Source organism: Micromys minutus (genome assembly GCF_963924665.1).
Source record: "Micromys minutus genome assembly, chromosome: X".
Lineage (NCBI taxonomy): Eukaryota > Metazoa > Chordata > Mammalia > Rodentia > Muridae > Micromys > Micromys minutus.
Window position 1 is genome coordinate 46799635 of NC_137970.1, and position 16238 is coordinate 46815872.

Here is a 16238-nt window from a genome sequence, read left to right on the forward strand (position 1 = left end):
CCTGTGACCTGGAAAATTCCAGAGGCTGGAATGTGACACAAGTTGCTCAGACAAACCAAGGTCCATACCGTGAACCCTAATAGTTTTACCCTCGCTGTGTTATGCTTCCCCTTTAAGAATTAAAACTTGATTTTGATCCTGGCCCTCATGTACAAGGCTTCACAAGTCCAACACCCATGAATTGCCTTCTTAAATACCCCTACCGGTAAATGTTAGGTCTCAATCCCAGGACAAATGGCTGAGGTGCCTATCAAAGTGGACCTGGCCTCCAGGTTCTCTCAGTCCCTCCTGTCTGTCCCTACCTAGCAACTACCCTGAACTCTCCAGCCCAGGGGTCGAACTGCACTTCCTCAGTGGTTTTCCCCTATATAATCTAGCCATTTGGGCTACATGCTCATTTTTTAACCTCTTTGGTTCCTTTGGCCTCTTGGTTTCCCAGGCTCCCCAACCACCACCACCACCACCACCACACCACACACCACACACACACACACACACACACACACACACACACACACACACACACACACACACGCCAAGCTCAGGATCATGTTCATTCTGGATCTTTCCATATACCTCTGTCTATGTTTTCCCTCTTTTCTACAATAAACCTCTCCTCTACTATACACAGGAGCAGTTATATTCTTTCTCTTTCTTCATTTAGTAACATCATCAGAATCCCTGAGTTCTGGCCTACCTCCTCAGAAACAACAGCTGATCCCATAGCCACTAATCTGTACTCACTAATCTGTTTTCCAAACTCTTGGCCCCTGAGCTAATTATAGCAGTGTTTCATGCCACCCACCCCAACCCTATTCTTGTTCTCTGACTCCCACTAATCTACACATTCAGAGGATTGTGGATATAAGAGGCTGGGAGGCCAGCTTAGCAACCAGAGCTGGAGGCTGATGTGAGCTTCATCTCTTTCCTCAGGTAATATTCTAAATCTCTCTGCTTCTAGCTCATACTAAGTCCACTTCCCTTGCCTTTAGCATCTTCTTTAGGAGAAGGAGAGAGGCATCTTTTCTGATGCAAGCGATGGATTTTCAGGCAGATATAAGAGACTTCTAGAACTCACCACTCCCAACTCATCCCTCTGGCCAAGCTTACTGTGTATTGAAGGAAAGCACCAGAAAGACATTTACTTCTCTATGGTTCCCTAGCACCTGAAGAGATGAGTGGGAATAGGATGGAAATGTTTGAGGACAGTGACAAGAGGAATGATGGGTAAGGGCAAAGAGGGATTTCGGCCTCCACAGAGGCTTCTACCACCACCCCCAAGAAAGAGAACTTAAGCCCTTCTGTCCTACAGATTTCCCTCTACTTTCCTCCTCCCCAACCCCTGTTCTTCCTTCTTAGATGGAGGCCAAAATCACTCCAATTCAGGGTCAAGTCCAGTATAGGAGATTTCATCTATTCATTTAATTATTCATATAGAAAACAAACTGTGTGCCAGTTGATATTTGGTATCAATGCAGCCCAAGAAACGCATTTTAAGAGATGGAATATAAGCAAGTAGGATAAATAGAAGGGGTTAAAAATAAGGTGAGAAGAAATCAAGAAAGACATGGGATATCCCGATGAATTTCACACATATTCACCTGTGCATGCATGTGTTCATGTATACACACACACACACACACACACACACACACACACACACACACAAACGGACATGAGTACGCATACACAGAGAGAGACAGACAGAGATGGCAGAGAAAATAAGGAAGGTATTTTCCCCTTGTCCAGTTGGATAAGTGAAGAGATGCCCCAAGAAGAGGGAAGAACAAGTACTGGCTGCTGGGGTGCTATCTAGGCAGTTCATTTCTATTACATTGGGTGCATTTCTATGGGATACTGTAGTGCAATTTAAAAAAATAGGGGCTAAATAACTGAACATTCTCTTTCCCCTCATCTCAGGAAAGATTCAACTTAAATTCCCTGACCAGCATGTCCACGTAAGAATCCCTTCTGATGCTCTGGATCTGTGAATTGTGCCTTATCCAAGCCTGAGTATTTGCCTTTTACATGGAAGGGTTTATAGCTTTGGGCCCTGCCCCAGTTATCTCTGCCTTTGCTTTTATCTCATGATCTCAGAGCCTCTTTCAATCCTAGGAATTTTTCATGTTCCCCAAACTTTCCTTTCTTCTTTTCTCTCCTCTTTCCTGTTCTGCCGACTATCCTTCTTTATGACTGTTCACCCCATAGAGTGTTTAAGAAGACTAGCTCCAATGGGAAGGTAAGAGAACCTGGCCCATCTGGGTGACTAGAAGGGCAAAGGGAATGAATGGGTACATTCTTCAGGGTTTCAGTGGGCTGGGCTTTAGGGGCATTCATTCAAAGATAACTGTGAGACTGATCTAGCAAGTTGTTCCACAACAGTTTTCCATCTACCTGGGGAAACGAGACTTCGTGGATGATGTGGACACTGTGGAGCCCATTGGTTAGTGAGTCCAAAGTGGGAAAGAGCCTGGGAAGGGAGTGGGGACCAGGAAGTAAAAGAAAGTCCAGGCATGACCATGCACAGCAATGAGGCCATTTGAAAGGTAGAAAGAATCAATTCAGGGATGAACTTTTGTTTCACTCACACTCAAAATTTCCTGAGCAGTGTACCATCTCTTCCTCTCTCTGCAGATGGAGTAGTCCTTGTTGACCCTGAGTACTTAAAAGGTCGGAAGAGTAAGTAGAAATTCTTACTGGCTTTTGTAAAGTAGCAAGAGTCCCATCTGAAATGCCAGGCATGCAAAATAGGTGTGTAGTTTTAGGGCAGAGGAGCATGGGAAAGCCCAAAGCAGCAGGAGCTGTGAACGCTTTGTCCGGGAAGTTCAGCCCAATATGGCTGAAGTCTTTCAGAACAAATAAAAGTATACTCTGCAGAATTACACAAAACAAACATAGTGCTGAAATTAAAATAATGTCAATAAAATTTGTGGGTTTTTCTCATTATTGCTATGGTGGTCATGCCTGACTACTGGTTTCAATTTAGACTTACACTGCCTATGAAATGAACCAATACACAGAAAATCAATATTTTTACATACATTTCTTGACTTCCAAATATTAATTATTCACTAAAAGATTTTTAACGACCTGTACAGATCAAATACTCCTTTTTGTCTGTAGCTGCTGTCCCTTGGGCCTCCATTTTAAAAGCTCTGATATATGTCATTCCAATTGGATCTGTTTGTTTTTCTGAGTGTGTGCATGTGTGTGTGTGTGTGTGTGTGTGTGTGTGTGTGTGTGTGGAGAGGGCAGAGAGAAGGGAGAAGGAGAGGGAGAGAAAGAGAGACTGACCAAACATTTCGTTAACAAAAATTCCAAAGAAATAATAGGCACTAGCAGGAGCAGCAGGAGCCAGCACGGCGCTCTGGCAGCAGAACTCTAGTTCAAGACTGCACTGAACACTTCCCACTGTATTTCCCCTTTAATTCTCACTATGGATTAACCCCACTGTGATCCAACTGGACTGAAAATTGCTTTCAACTGGAAAAAAGATTCAGAACCAGTTGGTGACTACTAGTCCAGAAATAGCCTTTAGATGCTGAGGAATCAAAGAGCTCTCTGAGATTAAGCGCCATGGGAAAGCAATCTGGACAATTTCAAAATGTCAGAGAAATTTTTCAGTGTGGGAACAAATTAGCCAACTTATTTATAAGTAACAAAAACTCTGTTTCTAAAATCTAAGTGCCTTTATCCTTGCACTTCTAAAAATATCCAGAATGACCTATGAGAGAAAATATTTACTTTTTAAAAAGTGCATGTTGCTTGACATGACAGCTAACATCTACACGCCATGACCAGGCGGGCGTGACGACTTTCAGGCCAGTGAAGACAGTGGTGAGAACTTATCTCTCAAACACTGTAGGTTTACTCAGAAATTAGATTTTTTTTCTTTTCCTTTGAATTTTTTACGTCTCTCTAGTAGAGTTTTGTCTTATTATTTATTTCAATCTTGCATATTTCTGAAATTCCCTCCCAGTTGTATGCTTTGTTACTTTATGAACACCATCTTACTTTCACCATATTTTCTCACGTTCTCCGTCACAGGTGTATGTTTGAATGCAAAGCATCCTTTTCTATGTACTGAGAGGTAAAGTCAAGTGAGGCAAAAGATGTAGGATATGTGTTATTCCTTGAAACTGTATGCGAATAAACAGTGGTCACAATTTTTAAATGTTTAATTTCAGAAAAGAAATGAGCAAAAAGCTCTAAGTACCTAAGATAAGCTTGTGTTCAGTTATAGAAACAAAACAATTCAGAAGGCAGCACAGCAGATATTACATGGCGCTTATCTCTGGAATGTGATGCTGTGCTAGAGCTTTGAATTTCCTTTTTGATTATATTTTTGATACTCATAAATCTCTATGAATATACTTACTATGGTTAAGACAAAATGGATAAATTTGAAGAAGATGTTGACTTTTAGAAGAAAATAAAAGCAGACTTCCAGGCCTGGTAATACAGGCCTGTAGTTACAGCTACCTGGGCAAGAAGAGCTCAAGCAGGAGGATCACAAGTTCAAGAGCAGACTGGGCAAATTTAGTGAGATCTTACCTCAAAATAAGAAATTACAAAGGAAGATAAGTGGTGGGGTGCTTACCTAACATTCGTGAGATTCTGTGAGTTTGAGTTCAGTCTGGTCTACATAGTCAATTCTAGGCCAGAACTTCATAGAGAGACCTGTCTCAAAAATAAACAACAACAAAAGCTTAATCCCTATAATCACCTCACAGCCAATAATAGTGGCAGTTAGAAGAAGGCAGGGTGAGGGGACAAATGAAAAAGATAAGGAATGAGATAAGAAAAGGTCTAATAGCCTTTGAGGTGAGGTTGTCAACCAGAGAAACTCTTCTGGCATACCTTGCAGTTAGTACCTAACACAGGCAGTAGAAAGAGCTTGCCAGACCTCTGACCTGACCTCAGCAGTATAACATTATCTCTTTCCTCTGCCAGGAAATAGCCTTCTTCTGACTGCCAAGAGCAGATAAAACAAAGCAAAATACTGAGAAGTCAAGGGAACGCAAAGAGTTGTCTTGCAGGGCTGGCTTCCAAGGACTAGCTCTGTGGTAGTGTGAAGCCTAGCATTTCAGGAGGGGCTGTTCTTGTGGCAGGCAGAGGCAGCCAGATCTCTGTGAATCCAAGGCCATCACAGATGAAGGAATTATAATCTTATTACTGCTAACTCCATTTCAGCTTTCATTTGCTTACATTTTTTGTGCAAACATCTCTGTTTTATTTAAATGTTATACCATAGTTTATAATTTTCTCTTTAGCCTATGTTAATATGCAAGAATCCATAACCTATAAAGTTGCACTTACCATAATTGCACTTATAATCTACAGTCATTGGACATTTCCTTTGTTTTCAACAGTTTGCTGTTAAAAACAACTCTGTAAAGCATCCTCCCAACCCCTTGTGTGTATCCAATTAGCTCTTTAGGCTGAATTACCAGAGTTATACTATTGCCTAATGTTCCCCAAAAACTTTGTAACATTTTTTGTTCTGTTTTTACCTTAAATGAGATATGGTCTTATTGTGAAACCAAGGCTGTCCTGAAATCTATGCTGACCCAAACTCATGATCATTCTGTCTTAGTGACCCAAGTGCTGGAATAATAGCATGTACTAATATGCCAGTATGTCCAGCTAAATTTGTTGCCCATTGCTCCAAACCTTATAAAAAACATTAGTATTATCGTTAAGTTCAGCCTTTCTTATATCTTTAAATATAATTCATTTTCTTCATTTCTAATTTTAAATGAAGGTAATTTGTATTGATTTTTGCTTTGTTGAGACATATTCTCACTGTAGAGCATAGACTACTTCCTCCAAAGCACTGGGATTATAAGCATGCGGTACAATGACAAGCTTTGATCTTTTTTATTTTTTACTTTGTTTATTTAATGACAAGTTCCCACTATATATATATATATATATATAGTGTGTGTATATATATGTGTGTGTACATATATGTATACATGTGTATATATATATATGGTATGTATTATGATCGTATTCCTCCCCTATTACCCTTTTCTGTTCCTGAGGATCTCCTCCTCCTCCTACTTCTTCTACTTTAGTCTGGTTTCTTTTTTGTGTATGGGGCAGTTATGGATCTTGTGCAACATATGTAATAAGTCATTTTCTATTCATGTATGGCTGTTGGAAGTTCTCTGTTTTAAGGCCCCAAACAGACTTAAAGTTACCCATCTCTGTTCTTCATCTTTCCTTGATCCCTTCCCTGTCACTTTAGCTTTGGAGTAACCCTGATTACCCCACCCCACAATCAATTTGTATATTCCAAGGGCTTTCTCTCTTCCCCTAATCATAGGTAATAGCTGCAAAGTATGAGTTCCATTATAACTGGGCTTTTGAAGGGCAAGATTTCTATCATCATCATCACCATCATCATAAATCAATCCATCATTCATATTTATGGATGTTTCCAAAGAAAATTCTTTTTGTTTCTGTGTTAAACACGGGGTCTCACTTAAACTCAGTTCATAGCAAAGGTTAGACATGAAGTCCTGATCTTCCTGTTCCACCTCTCAGCTTCTGGGATTATAGCTTAAATACCACATTAGGCTCCAAAAGAATTTTTTATATGTTGATTCTTTATAACCATCCTCTGAGTGAAGTTTGGTCCAAATGAGTCTAGGTTTTGGAGTCTGGACCTGCCTGAATTGAAATCCTGCACCTGGGTGAGAATGTAGCTTAGTTGACAGAATGTTAGTGCCTAGCATGCATAAAGTCTTGGGTTTATTCCTCATTACTACATAAGACAGGAATTTAAGGCCATCCCTGGCTATATTACACCATGTGTCAAAAGAAATAAATACATAAATAAATACATAAACAGAAGGAAAGGAATCCTAAATCATTGCTTAACTTTTTCTTTACTTAAGGAATGTTGTGATATAAATAATGTAGTTGTGGCTCACAGTGAAGTGCTATTTGTGTATTGAGGGTATAAACATGTTATAAGTATGTGGTGGTAGTACATGCATGTGAGTGTGCAGCTGTGCATGCCTGTGTACATGCTGAGGCCAGAGGAGACCTCCAAATGTCTTTCCTTCTATAATTCTCTATCTTATGAGATAAGGGTCTCTCACTGAACAAAGCCCACCATTTTACCTAGGCACAATGGTTGGTGAACTTCTGGTGGAATCTGATTGGCTCTTCGCCCCAATGCTGGGAATACAAGCACATGCAGCCATGCTCAGTTTTTTCTGTAGGTTCTACAGATTCTAACTCTGTCCTCATGCTTGTACAAAAGTCCTCTTACCCACCGAGCATCACCCCAGCCCCTGTCCTATTTTTGACAAGTATACTAACAGGTCCAGGGAAGCCAAAGGATTTGTGTAAGTCCTTTCAAGTTCAGGTATCCTGAAATTTTGTTGTTAATATTATGTGTTTGTAGGTGCACACATATGTATAGTATATGTGTGTCAATGCATTGTGTGTAAGCATTGTGTGTGGGAGTGTGTGTGTGTGTGTGTGTATGCATGTTGTGTGAGTAGAGGTCAGACAGTGACTTTAGAATATCAGTTCTCTTCTTTCATCTTATAGAAGCAAGAACTCTCTTGTTTCCACCACTATGTCTAGTTGACTGAGGAATTTCTGGCCAATTCTGCCTCTGCTTCCCATCTCACCTTATGAATGCAGAGATTACAGATGCAAGCCACGGCTTCCAGTTTTTTCTGGGTTCCAGGGATTGAAATAAACTCATCAAGCTTATGCAAAAAGCACTTTTACCCACTAGGCTATCTTGCTGGTACCTGACCCTAATTCTTGTTCATTCTTTTGAACTATTAAATATTCCAGGCATAAACAATATATCTACCACCTAGCTTTGAAAAGAGGGATAGAACCTGAAGCTACCTGTGTCCTTCCTTTTGAGTCTCTCTCCCTTATCCTTGTCTTTTCTCCTACCCAGGCAACCAGTATCCTACATTTAGTGTTTATTTGTTCCATGGTGCTCGTATACTTACATTTCACATTCATGAAATTTTATACTTTTATATTGTTACACACAGTTTTAATCTGTATATAAATGTAACAGTGCACATTTAATTCTGGTGCTAGGATTTTTTTTTTTTTTTTTTTTTGCTCACTGTTTTTACTTGTTTTGAGATTTAACCATTTAATCATTAATATATTTCTTAGTCCACTAATGCTGCTATACCAAAATACCCAAGACTAGATAATATATTAGGAAAATAAATTTACTTTCTCACTATTCAGTAGCCTGGAAAATCCAACTTCAAATGAGTAGCATGTCCTATTTTTTGTAAAGGCTACTACTCTATGCACGCAAAATTGGGCTCCAGAGGGGAGAAATGTTGCATACTTAGGTGGCAGAAGGTGAACTGGAAAAAAAAAAGATGGATGCTACATAAGGCTTCTTTTATAAGATTAATGCCATTCACACATGAAGATTGAAAAAAGAATCAGCCTGTGGTTATATGACTGTAGCTCCTACCAGACATGCATTTGAACTCTAATTGAGCTATATCAGCATGAACACCCAATGTCATCTGGCTTCAATATTTTTGACAGTATGATCTGTGTGAAATGTCATCCCACTATGGCTTTAATTTGAATGTATCTGATTACTACTGAGACAACACACATCATTGGCCATTCCACGTGTGCTCCTGCTAAGAATCCACCTATGTTCTTGGACATTTTTAGATGTGTGTGTGTGTATGCGCGTGTGCACGCTACTGGTAATAGTTATTTTATTCATGTGTGCAGGTATGTGTGGAGGCCAGAAGTCAATCTTGTGTGTGTGTGTGTGTGTTTTTTTTTTTTTTTTGAGAGTAGATCTCTCATTGTTCTGGGGCTCACTGATTAGGCCACACTGGGTAGCCAGAGAGCCTCAGAAATCGCCTCCACCTAGCAGCACTGGGTTTGAAAGCATGTACCATTGCTCCCCACCTTTACCCACGGGACCAAGTCCACATTCTTATGCTTTCACAGCAAGTTCTTCGCTAACTGAACTAGCTCCTCAGCCTCTCAACGTTCCAAATGCTAAATTGTTACATGTGGTTCAGTTATTTTAACTCTGATTTTCCTTTTTCTTTATAAAACTTGTAACACAGAGAAGTTTAAAATTTTACTGCAATCAAATGTATCAATCCTTCTTTGTGACCATACTTTTGGGACTGTATTTGCTTACCTCTCCAAGTCTTCCTAGCCCCCATTTAAGATTTCTTTGCCACTAGTTTGACAAGTCACTCTCTTCCTCCTTTGTCCACAGTGTTTGTCAGGCTGACATGTGCTTTTCGCTATGGCCGGGATGACTTGGATGTGATCGGTCTGACATTTCGCAAAGATCTCTATGTACAGACCAAGCAAGTGGCTCCAGTTGAACCCACCAGCATTCAGGGCCCCCTCACAGCCTTACAGGAGAGGCTTCTGCACAAGCTCGGGGCCAATGCTTATCCTTTTACACTTCAGGTACTAACCTCAAGTCTTGGGCAGTTTCCAGAGATGATTAAGAGATAAAAGGAGAACGGAAAAATTGTCCCTATTTTTCTGAGCTCCTTCTGATTTTCTAGATGGTTGCTAACCTGCCCTGTTCAGTAACACTGCAGCCTGGGCCTGAAGATTCCGGAAAGGTAAGGAAGACCATGACCTTTCCACCAATGACCTAATCAACTCAAAAGGAGGCAAGGCTTTTTCTTGTCTTTTTTTTCCCCCATGATTCAGTCTATGGCTACACAACTCAGTTGATTTGTGCTCATGATGGGAACACATGCCAAAAGAGGTTCAATAGCAGGGAGCAAAAAGAATGTCAAGAAGGGAATGTCTTAAATGACCAAACTTCAATTGTTCTTAAGAGGCCTCAACTCAACTTTTCTACCACCTCCCAATAGAAGCATTGACTAGGCTGAGTGTGGTGGTGCACATTTTTAATCTCAGCACTTAGGAGCCAGACATAGACAGGTCTCTGTTGAATTTGAAGCCCATCTGATCAATATAGTGGTTTCCAGGTCATCCAGGGCTACAAGTGAGACCCTGTCTCAAAAAGAAAAGAAACATAAGCTGGGAACAAGCCTTTGCTCCAATAACCACCTAGAGGACATTGCAGATCTGAACAATAGCAGATAGACATGTAATGACAATGGGGCCTAGGAAGAAAGACAAATGGGCAAGATTAGAGAAAAGGACAGCTAAGGATGAAGACATTCATGTAGACCCATGAGGGCTGGGGAGGGATAGAATTGGAAATGCATTCTCTTTGTCCCTGATTCTTTACAGCCCTGTGGGGTTGACTTTGAAGTGAAGAGTTTCTGTGTAGAAAATCTGGAGGAGAAAATCTCTAAGAGGTATTCTTTGGTTTTCTTTTCCCCAAATACCTGCCTCAAGCCTTTACCACAGACCCTTCTCTTAGGGCATAAACAGATCTAGTCACCATAGCACCACTGCCATGATCTTGGATGTCCTGTTCTGAGTCCCTCGGATTTCACTTGTCTTCTTCACTCACCTTGGCAGACATGTAAAAAGCCAAATGACACATACTTACATTTTGTGGGCCATCAAATCTCGATTGCAAATATGTAACTCTGTTGTCATTTATAATGCTGGAGCAGTCACAGACACTATAGTAATGAAAAATAAAATGTTGATGTGTTCTAACAAAACTGAAGTCATGAACACTGAAATTTGGAATTTATATAATATCTGTGTGTCATAGAATATAGCTTTTTTATTCATTTTTAACCATTTACCACTGTATTCATCATTCTTAGATTGCAGGCCACAGACAAACAAGAAAGAGGACAGAGTTAGCTAGTAGGCCAATTTGCAATTCCTTGGTCTCTAGCATTTCAAGGATGCAAAGAAGGTCTCTGAGGGGAGCCTTTCCCTACCCCCAAGTAAACACAGAGCTTTAAGGGTAGTGTGGGGGTAGTCTGTGGTTCCAGAATAAGATGCTCTGGCTTATGCTTTGGACTTTACTCAGCGATTCTGTGCAGCTGGTTGTACGGAAAGTGCAGTTTTCAGCCCTGGAACCAGGCCCTGGTCCCTCAGCACAGACCATTCGAAGCTTCTTCCTGTCATCTCAGCCGCTACAACTCCAGGCCTGGATGGACAGGGAGGTTGGTGCACTCCCCCCATATCCTATTCCCTACCTTAGAACCCCTTTGCTATCTTTTTACTGATGTCTTAACTTGGATAGGCAGAGACAGGAGTCAAGGCAACAAACATTTTAAGAAAATGGGAATTTTAGATTTAGGTCTGGGCATCTTCCCTCCAACCTTGTCATAGTCTTCTCCTGCTTCAGGTTCATTACCATGGAGAAGCTATTTCTGTACATGTTTCTATCAACAACTATACCAACAAGATCATCAGAAGAATCAAGATTGCAGGTGAACATTCTGCATCTGGCCCTCAAACCACAGGTTCTAAAATGCAACTGTATTTTGTACCTATTAATATTTATCTGAGGTTTCCTTCCAAAACAGGCCTATCAAAATATGTAGTCACATCTTACTGCACAAGATCACATCAAAGAGCAGTAAGCTGGGGCCATGTGGGCAAATGACTGATTAGTCACGTACTTTCTTTGACTTTTTCAGTTGTCCAGATCACAGATGTTGTCCTGTATTCACTAGACAAGTACACAAAGACTGTGTTCATTCAGGAGTTCACGTGAGCTGGGGCTGGGGCTGGGGCTGGAAGAAAATCAAAGGGGTGAGATGGTGAGAAGGCCAACAGAGAATCGATCCTTCTAGAAATGAGAAATGTCAAACTGAGGGTTGAAGCATAAAAGGGGAAGGACTCGCAGGAGAACCATAGGTGGGGCTATGACTCATCTTGAAGACCATTACATGGGGACAGAGCTTTTCCACCAGACCTAATTTTCCCATTCTCCATAGATATGCCACTTCTCTGTATATTTTCCACTGGTTCCTGAGACTATGCAAGATACTCTTGGGAGGAAAAATACATTTAGTTGGCAAGCATAGCCTAAGTTCTTCTCTTGTTCCTTTTCAAAGAGAGACAGTAGCTGCTAACTCCAGCTTCTCCCAGACCTTTGCAGTAACCCCAGTCCTGGCTGCCAACTGTCAGAAGCAGGGCCTGGCACTGGATGGCAAACTCAAGCATGAAGACACCAAACTGGCCTCTAGCACAATGTAAGCTCATATGTAATTTAGAATTTCTACTTCCCCTACTCCTAAGCTATCCTACATGCTACATGCATGGCTCTGGGGTTTTTATTCAAGCCTACTTGTCTTTTAAAATGTTCCTAAGCCAGTGTTCAGTATGTTCACAAGCCTCAGAGCCAGGCTCAAGTTAAATTAATGCCTATGGGACCAATCGTAAGTTTAGGTGTTAGGTAATGAGAAAGGAAACTATAGAGAGCAGAAAACCTGTTATATAAAATTTCACAGTTCAGAATAGGCCTAGGGGTGTGTGCTTGTAATCCTAGCACTTAGTGGTTGTCACTGAGGCAGGAGAATCACAAGTTTGAGGTCTGCCTAGGCTATGCAGCAAGACCCTGTCAAAAATGATACAAACAGGGCTGGTGTGATGTTTCAACAAGTAAAGGCTCCTGCTGTTAAGCTGACTGCTTCAGTGTGGTTCCTCAAAACCTATACTGGGAAGGAAAGAACCAATTCTTGTTCTTTGCCCTCCACATGTTCACCATGGCACCCCACCCCCACACATGTACAGGGTACAAAATGGACAACTAAAAGTTCAATGATAATAAAAGAATTAAAAACATGACACAATTCACAAAGGCCTTACATCTGTTATTATATTACTAAGAGTATTACTGGGGGTGGTGGCATGTGCCTTTAATCCCAGCACTTGAGAAGCAGAGGCAGGTGGATTTCTGTGAGTTACAGGCCAGCCTGGTGTAGAGTGAGCTCCAGGACAGCCAGCACTGCACAGGGAAACCCTGTCTTGAAGAAAAAAAAAGATAGAAAAAAAGAAAAGAAAGAATGCCATTTAAGTACAGTGACCAGGTAGCTGGGTTTGTTGTTGTTTCTAAGGTGCAGAGGATGAACTCAGGGCCTTGCATCCTCAGTCATGGCCATCTATGTTATTCAATTTTACACATAAGGACTCCAAGGCTCAAAGGCAAGGGAAATTTGTTCAAGGTTGCATAAGTATGTGGTAAATAGGATTCTATTATATGCCAACTGGCTCTAAACACTGATTTTTTTCAAGGGCATTCATTTGTCTCTATGCCTTTAAGATTAGCATTAAATGTGTTTCTCACCAAAGCCATTTGTCTACCATCTACAATCATAAATGACCATGCCTGATCAATCAACTATCTACAGGTTGTCAGTCATAACAATCATAAATGACCATGCCTGATCAATCAACTATCTACAGGTTGTCAGTCATAGAAATAGCCTTAAAAATTATACAAATAGCATTATTTTGAAGAAAGGGGATCAGCACCTATAAAACAACCAAAAGATTACCCTAAGATCCTTCCAGCTTTTGGTATCTTATTTTTCAAGTAGCAGGTTTCTATTGAGCACCTATTAAATGCTTGTTCCTATGAATATGATGGGGATATACAAAGAAATTTAAGACAATAGTCAATCTATAACCTGAATGAGGAACAAAGAGGAATGCAAATGTAATCCAACAGTTAAGTGTTGGTGCATGTGTTTTATATTATGAGTCCAGTAGAAGTTAAAAGCCAGCATAGCTGGCGAGGTATTCTTAGAGGAGACAGAATGATCTAGATCTTGAAAAGGGTATAAAATCTGGATACCAATAATAGAAGGAAAAACATTTCAGACTTGGGCCATGGCATGGGAAGAAGCTAGAAGGTAGGAATCTCACATGACACACTGAGGAACATAATGGGAAAACATGTCTGCACAGGCTGTTTCCTAGGTGTTCAGGAATCAGGGAAGAGAAAAGTAGATTCGGCTAGATTGCTTTGGCTCCTGAAGATCAAGCAGAGTAGTTATGTTCAACAAATTAGGCCCTCAGGCGGTAACATGATAAAATAGAATTTCAGGAAGAAAAATGTCATCTCAATTGGGTAGAAACAATTACAGCCTGGGATATCTTTTGGGAAAAGACAAAGGCAATGGAACATGGTAACAGGAAAGCATGGGAAGGGTTTTGGGAAAGGTAAATGCAATTATACTCTTAACACCACAAATTGGTACTATAATGTCAAGTCCTCGACCTGGAATGAATAAGGAGCTTCTGGGGATCCTGGTGTCCTACAAAGTCAGAGTCAACCTGATGGTGTCCTATGGGGGGTAAGTGAGGATTTCCCATTGGTCTGGGCAGGGGCTGGGACCCAAGAGTTTCTTACTTGTTTTTCTCCCTGTTGGATTGAGCCATCCAAGGTATTCCTTTTGTCCAGACTAAGTTCACAAGCCACTTTCCCTGATCTTCATCTTCCCATTCTGTTACTAGGTTGGCCTTATGATACCTTATCTCCAGAGAAACTGGGTTGACTCATCCCCATTGTTAGCTACTAACTTAGAATGTCATTTTATTCACAGCATTCTAGGAGGTCTGCCAGCCAGGTGAGAAGCTAGGGTAAGAGGACTGAGGCAGGACAGGGAGGAAGAGGGCATAAGGAAACCAAGGGCCTCGGAGGATTGGGAAGACTGAAGGAAGGTTACTGATTGGGTCCATTAAGGACATCAATAACTCTACATTGGGATACTTGCAGTGATGTTGGTGTGGAACTGCCCCTGATCTTGATCCATCCAAAGCCATCTCATGGTGAGAGAGCAGGTAAGGCTCCCAGGAACTATTATCCTATGGGTTGAGGGCTAAGCAGTTGTCAGAAAAAAAGTGGCTTGAGATAGAATGACAATAGGCTGGTTGGATGCCTAGCTTTTCAGGGGACATATAGGGAAGGGGAAGGCCTAGGAGAAAAAAGGAGGGAGAAGAATGAAAAAAATTATGGATCTACATGATAAGCTTCAGTTTCATTTCCATCCCTCTCTATGCTTGCCACAGTGGCTACCAGGTAAGTCAGCCTAAGGCTAGGAAGCTCCACCCCTCGCCCTTGCCTACTGTTGTTTTAGGATGAAAATTTTTTAAAGCTTCCTCCAAGTGTTGAATTCATGACTGTACACCAGAAACATGGTTTAGCTTCATGTCACAGTCTGGTGCTTTCCATAGCCCTCTGTCCTGTTAGCCTCCCTGCCCTTCACTTGCTGCTCTTCTTGGAATTATTCTTCCCCCCTCATCCTTTCCATTTTTTTCCCTCTTTTCTTTCCTCCAAAAACTCATTCTGTTGTCCTTGTGATCCCTTACTCCCTGGCAAAACTGGGTTGGTTGCCCCTTCTCTGCAACTTGGGGTCCCCTTTTCCACATCATCTTTTTAAAAATCCTTTTCCTCTACTCCATCCTCTGTTGTTTCCCTTCTAATACTCCTTGGCATCATTGTCTAGAAAGATTCAGAAGGGAAGCAAGCCCTCTCCTTGGGGCATGGAGGGGAAGGCTGAAAAGCAGGGGATTGCCTCTCTAGAATCAATAGTGTGGAGGAAGCCCAGGAAGGGCTTTGATGACTCTCCATTCCCCTTTGGTGCTCCTGAAGCTCGGAGGACATAGTCATCGAAGAGTTTATGCAGAACACCCAGACACAGAACTAGAACTCTCCGACAGCAGAGTTAAGAGGAGCCAGTAGCCATCTCTGATAATTCTGCGTGGAAGCCTCCACTTCAACACTCTAATAAATCATTTTGTCTGGACATGGTTGGTGTGATCTCTGTGCTATTTTTTTTTCCTCTCAGAGTACTGAACTACAGATAATGATCTCTCTGCTTCTGTCACTTGTACCCCTCCCCCACCCTTACTTACAAGCTTGATTACCTAATCTAGTGCTAAGTACTTTGCCCCTAAGTGGTTCCTCTGGGTCACTTGCTTTTCCTCTCTGGTCTCAGCTACCCTGGTCCCCACCCAACCACTGACTCTTGTAATTACCTTTTGGCCTAGCAGTACCTGGGACTTACACTGTAAAAATCCCAGAGAAGCCAAAAGGGTGTGGCCACTCCCAGACTTGGCAATGATGACAACTATCACCAGTTGCTACCGGAAGAGAGCATGGTGATGTCACGTGGTGCATACAGGTTCAAATACAGAAAACCATTGTTACAGTGTTTCTGTCTGCCCGGTTCATGGAAAGTTTTTGGTCCTTCTAAGGTGAGGCCAGGATCCCTGGAATGAGGCCAGAGGCCACGGTCTCGAGACCAACAGGAAATGAGTCTGTGCAAAGCTAGGCTCATATT

The 16238-nt window shown here is 41.5% G+C and overlaps 1 protein-coding gene across 1 annotated transcript; it reads left to right on the plus strand.

Moving 5' to 3' along the window:
• Positions 1-915: 915 nt before the first annotated feature.
• Positions 916-15602, plus strand: ARR3 (arrestin 3; the record flags this gene model as incomplete). Its single annotated transcript, XM_080910082.1, has 17 exons — positions 916-933; positions 1921-1958; positions 2209-2239; positions 2383-2443; positions 2635-2679; positions 9263-9462; positions 9564-9623; positions 10267-10334; positions 10970-11105; positions 11291-11375; positions 11586-11658; positions 12006-12143; positions 14166-14249; positions 14499-14522; positions 14672-14736; positions 14965-14974; positions 15548-15602. Exons 2-17 carry the CDS (start codon positions 1951-1953, stop codon positions 15600-15602), a joined length of 1143 nt encoding a protein of 380 aa, XP_080766208.1. The 5' UTR covers positions 916-933; positions 1921-1950.
• Between the last annotated feature and the right edge of the window lie 636 nt (positions 15603-16238).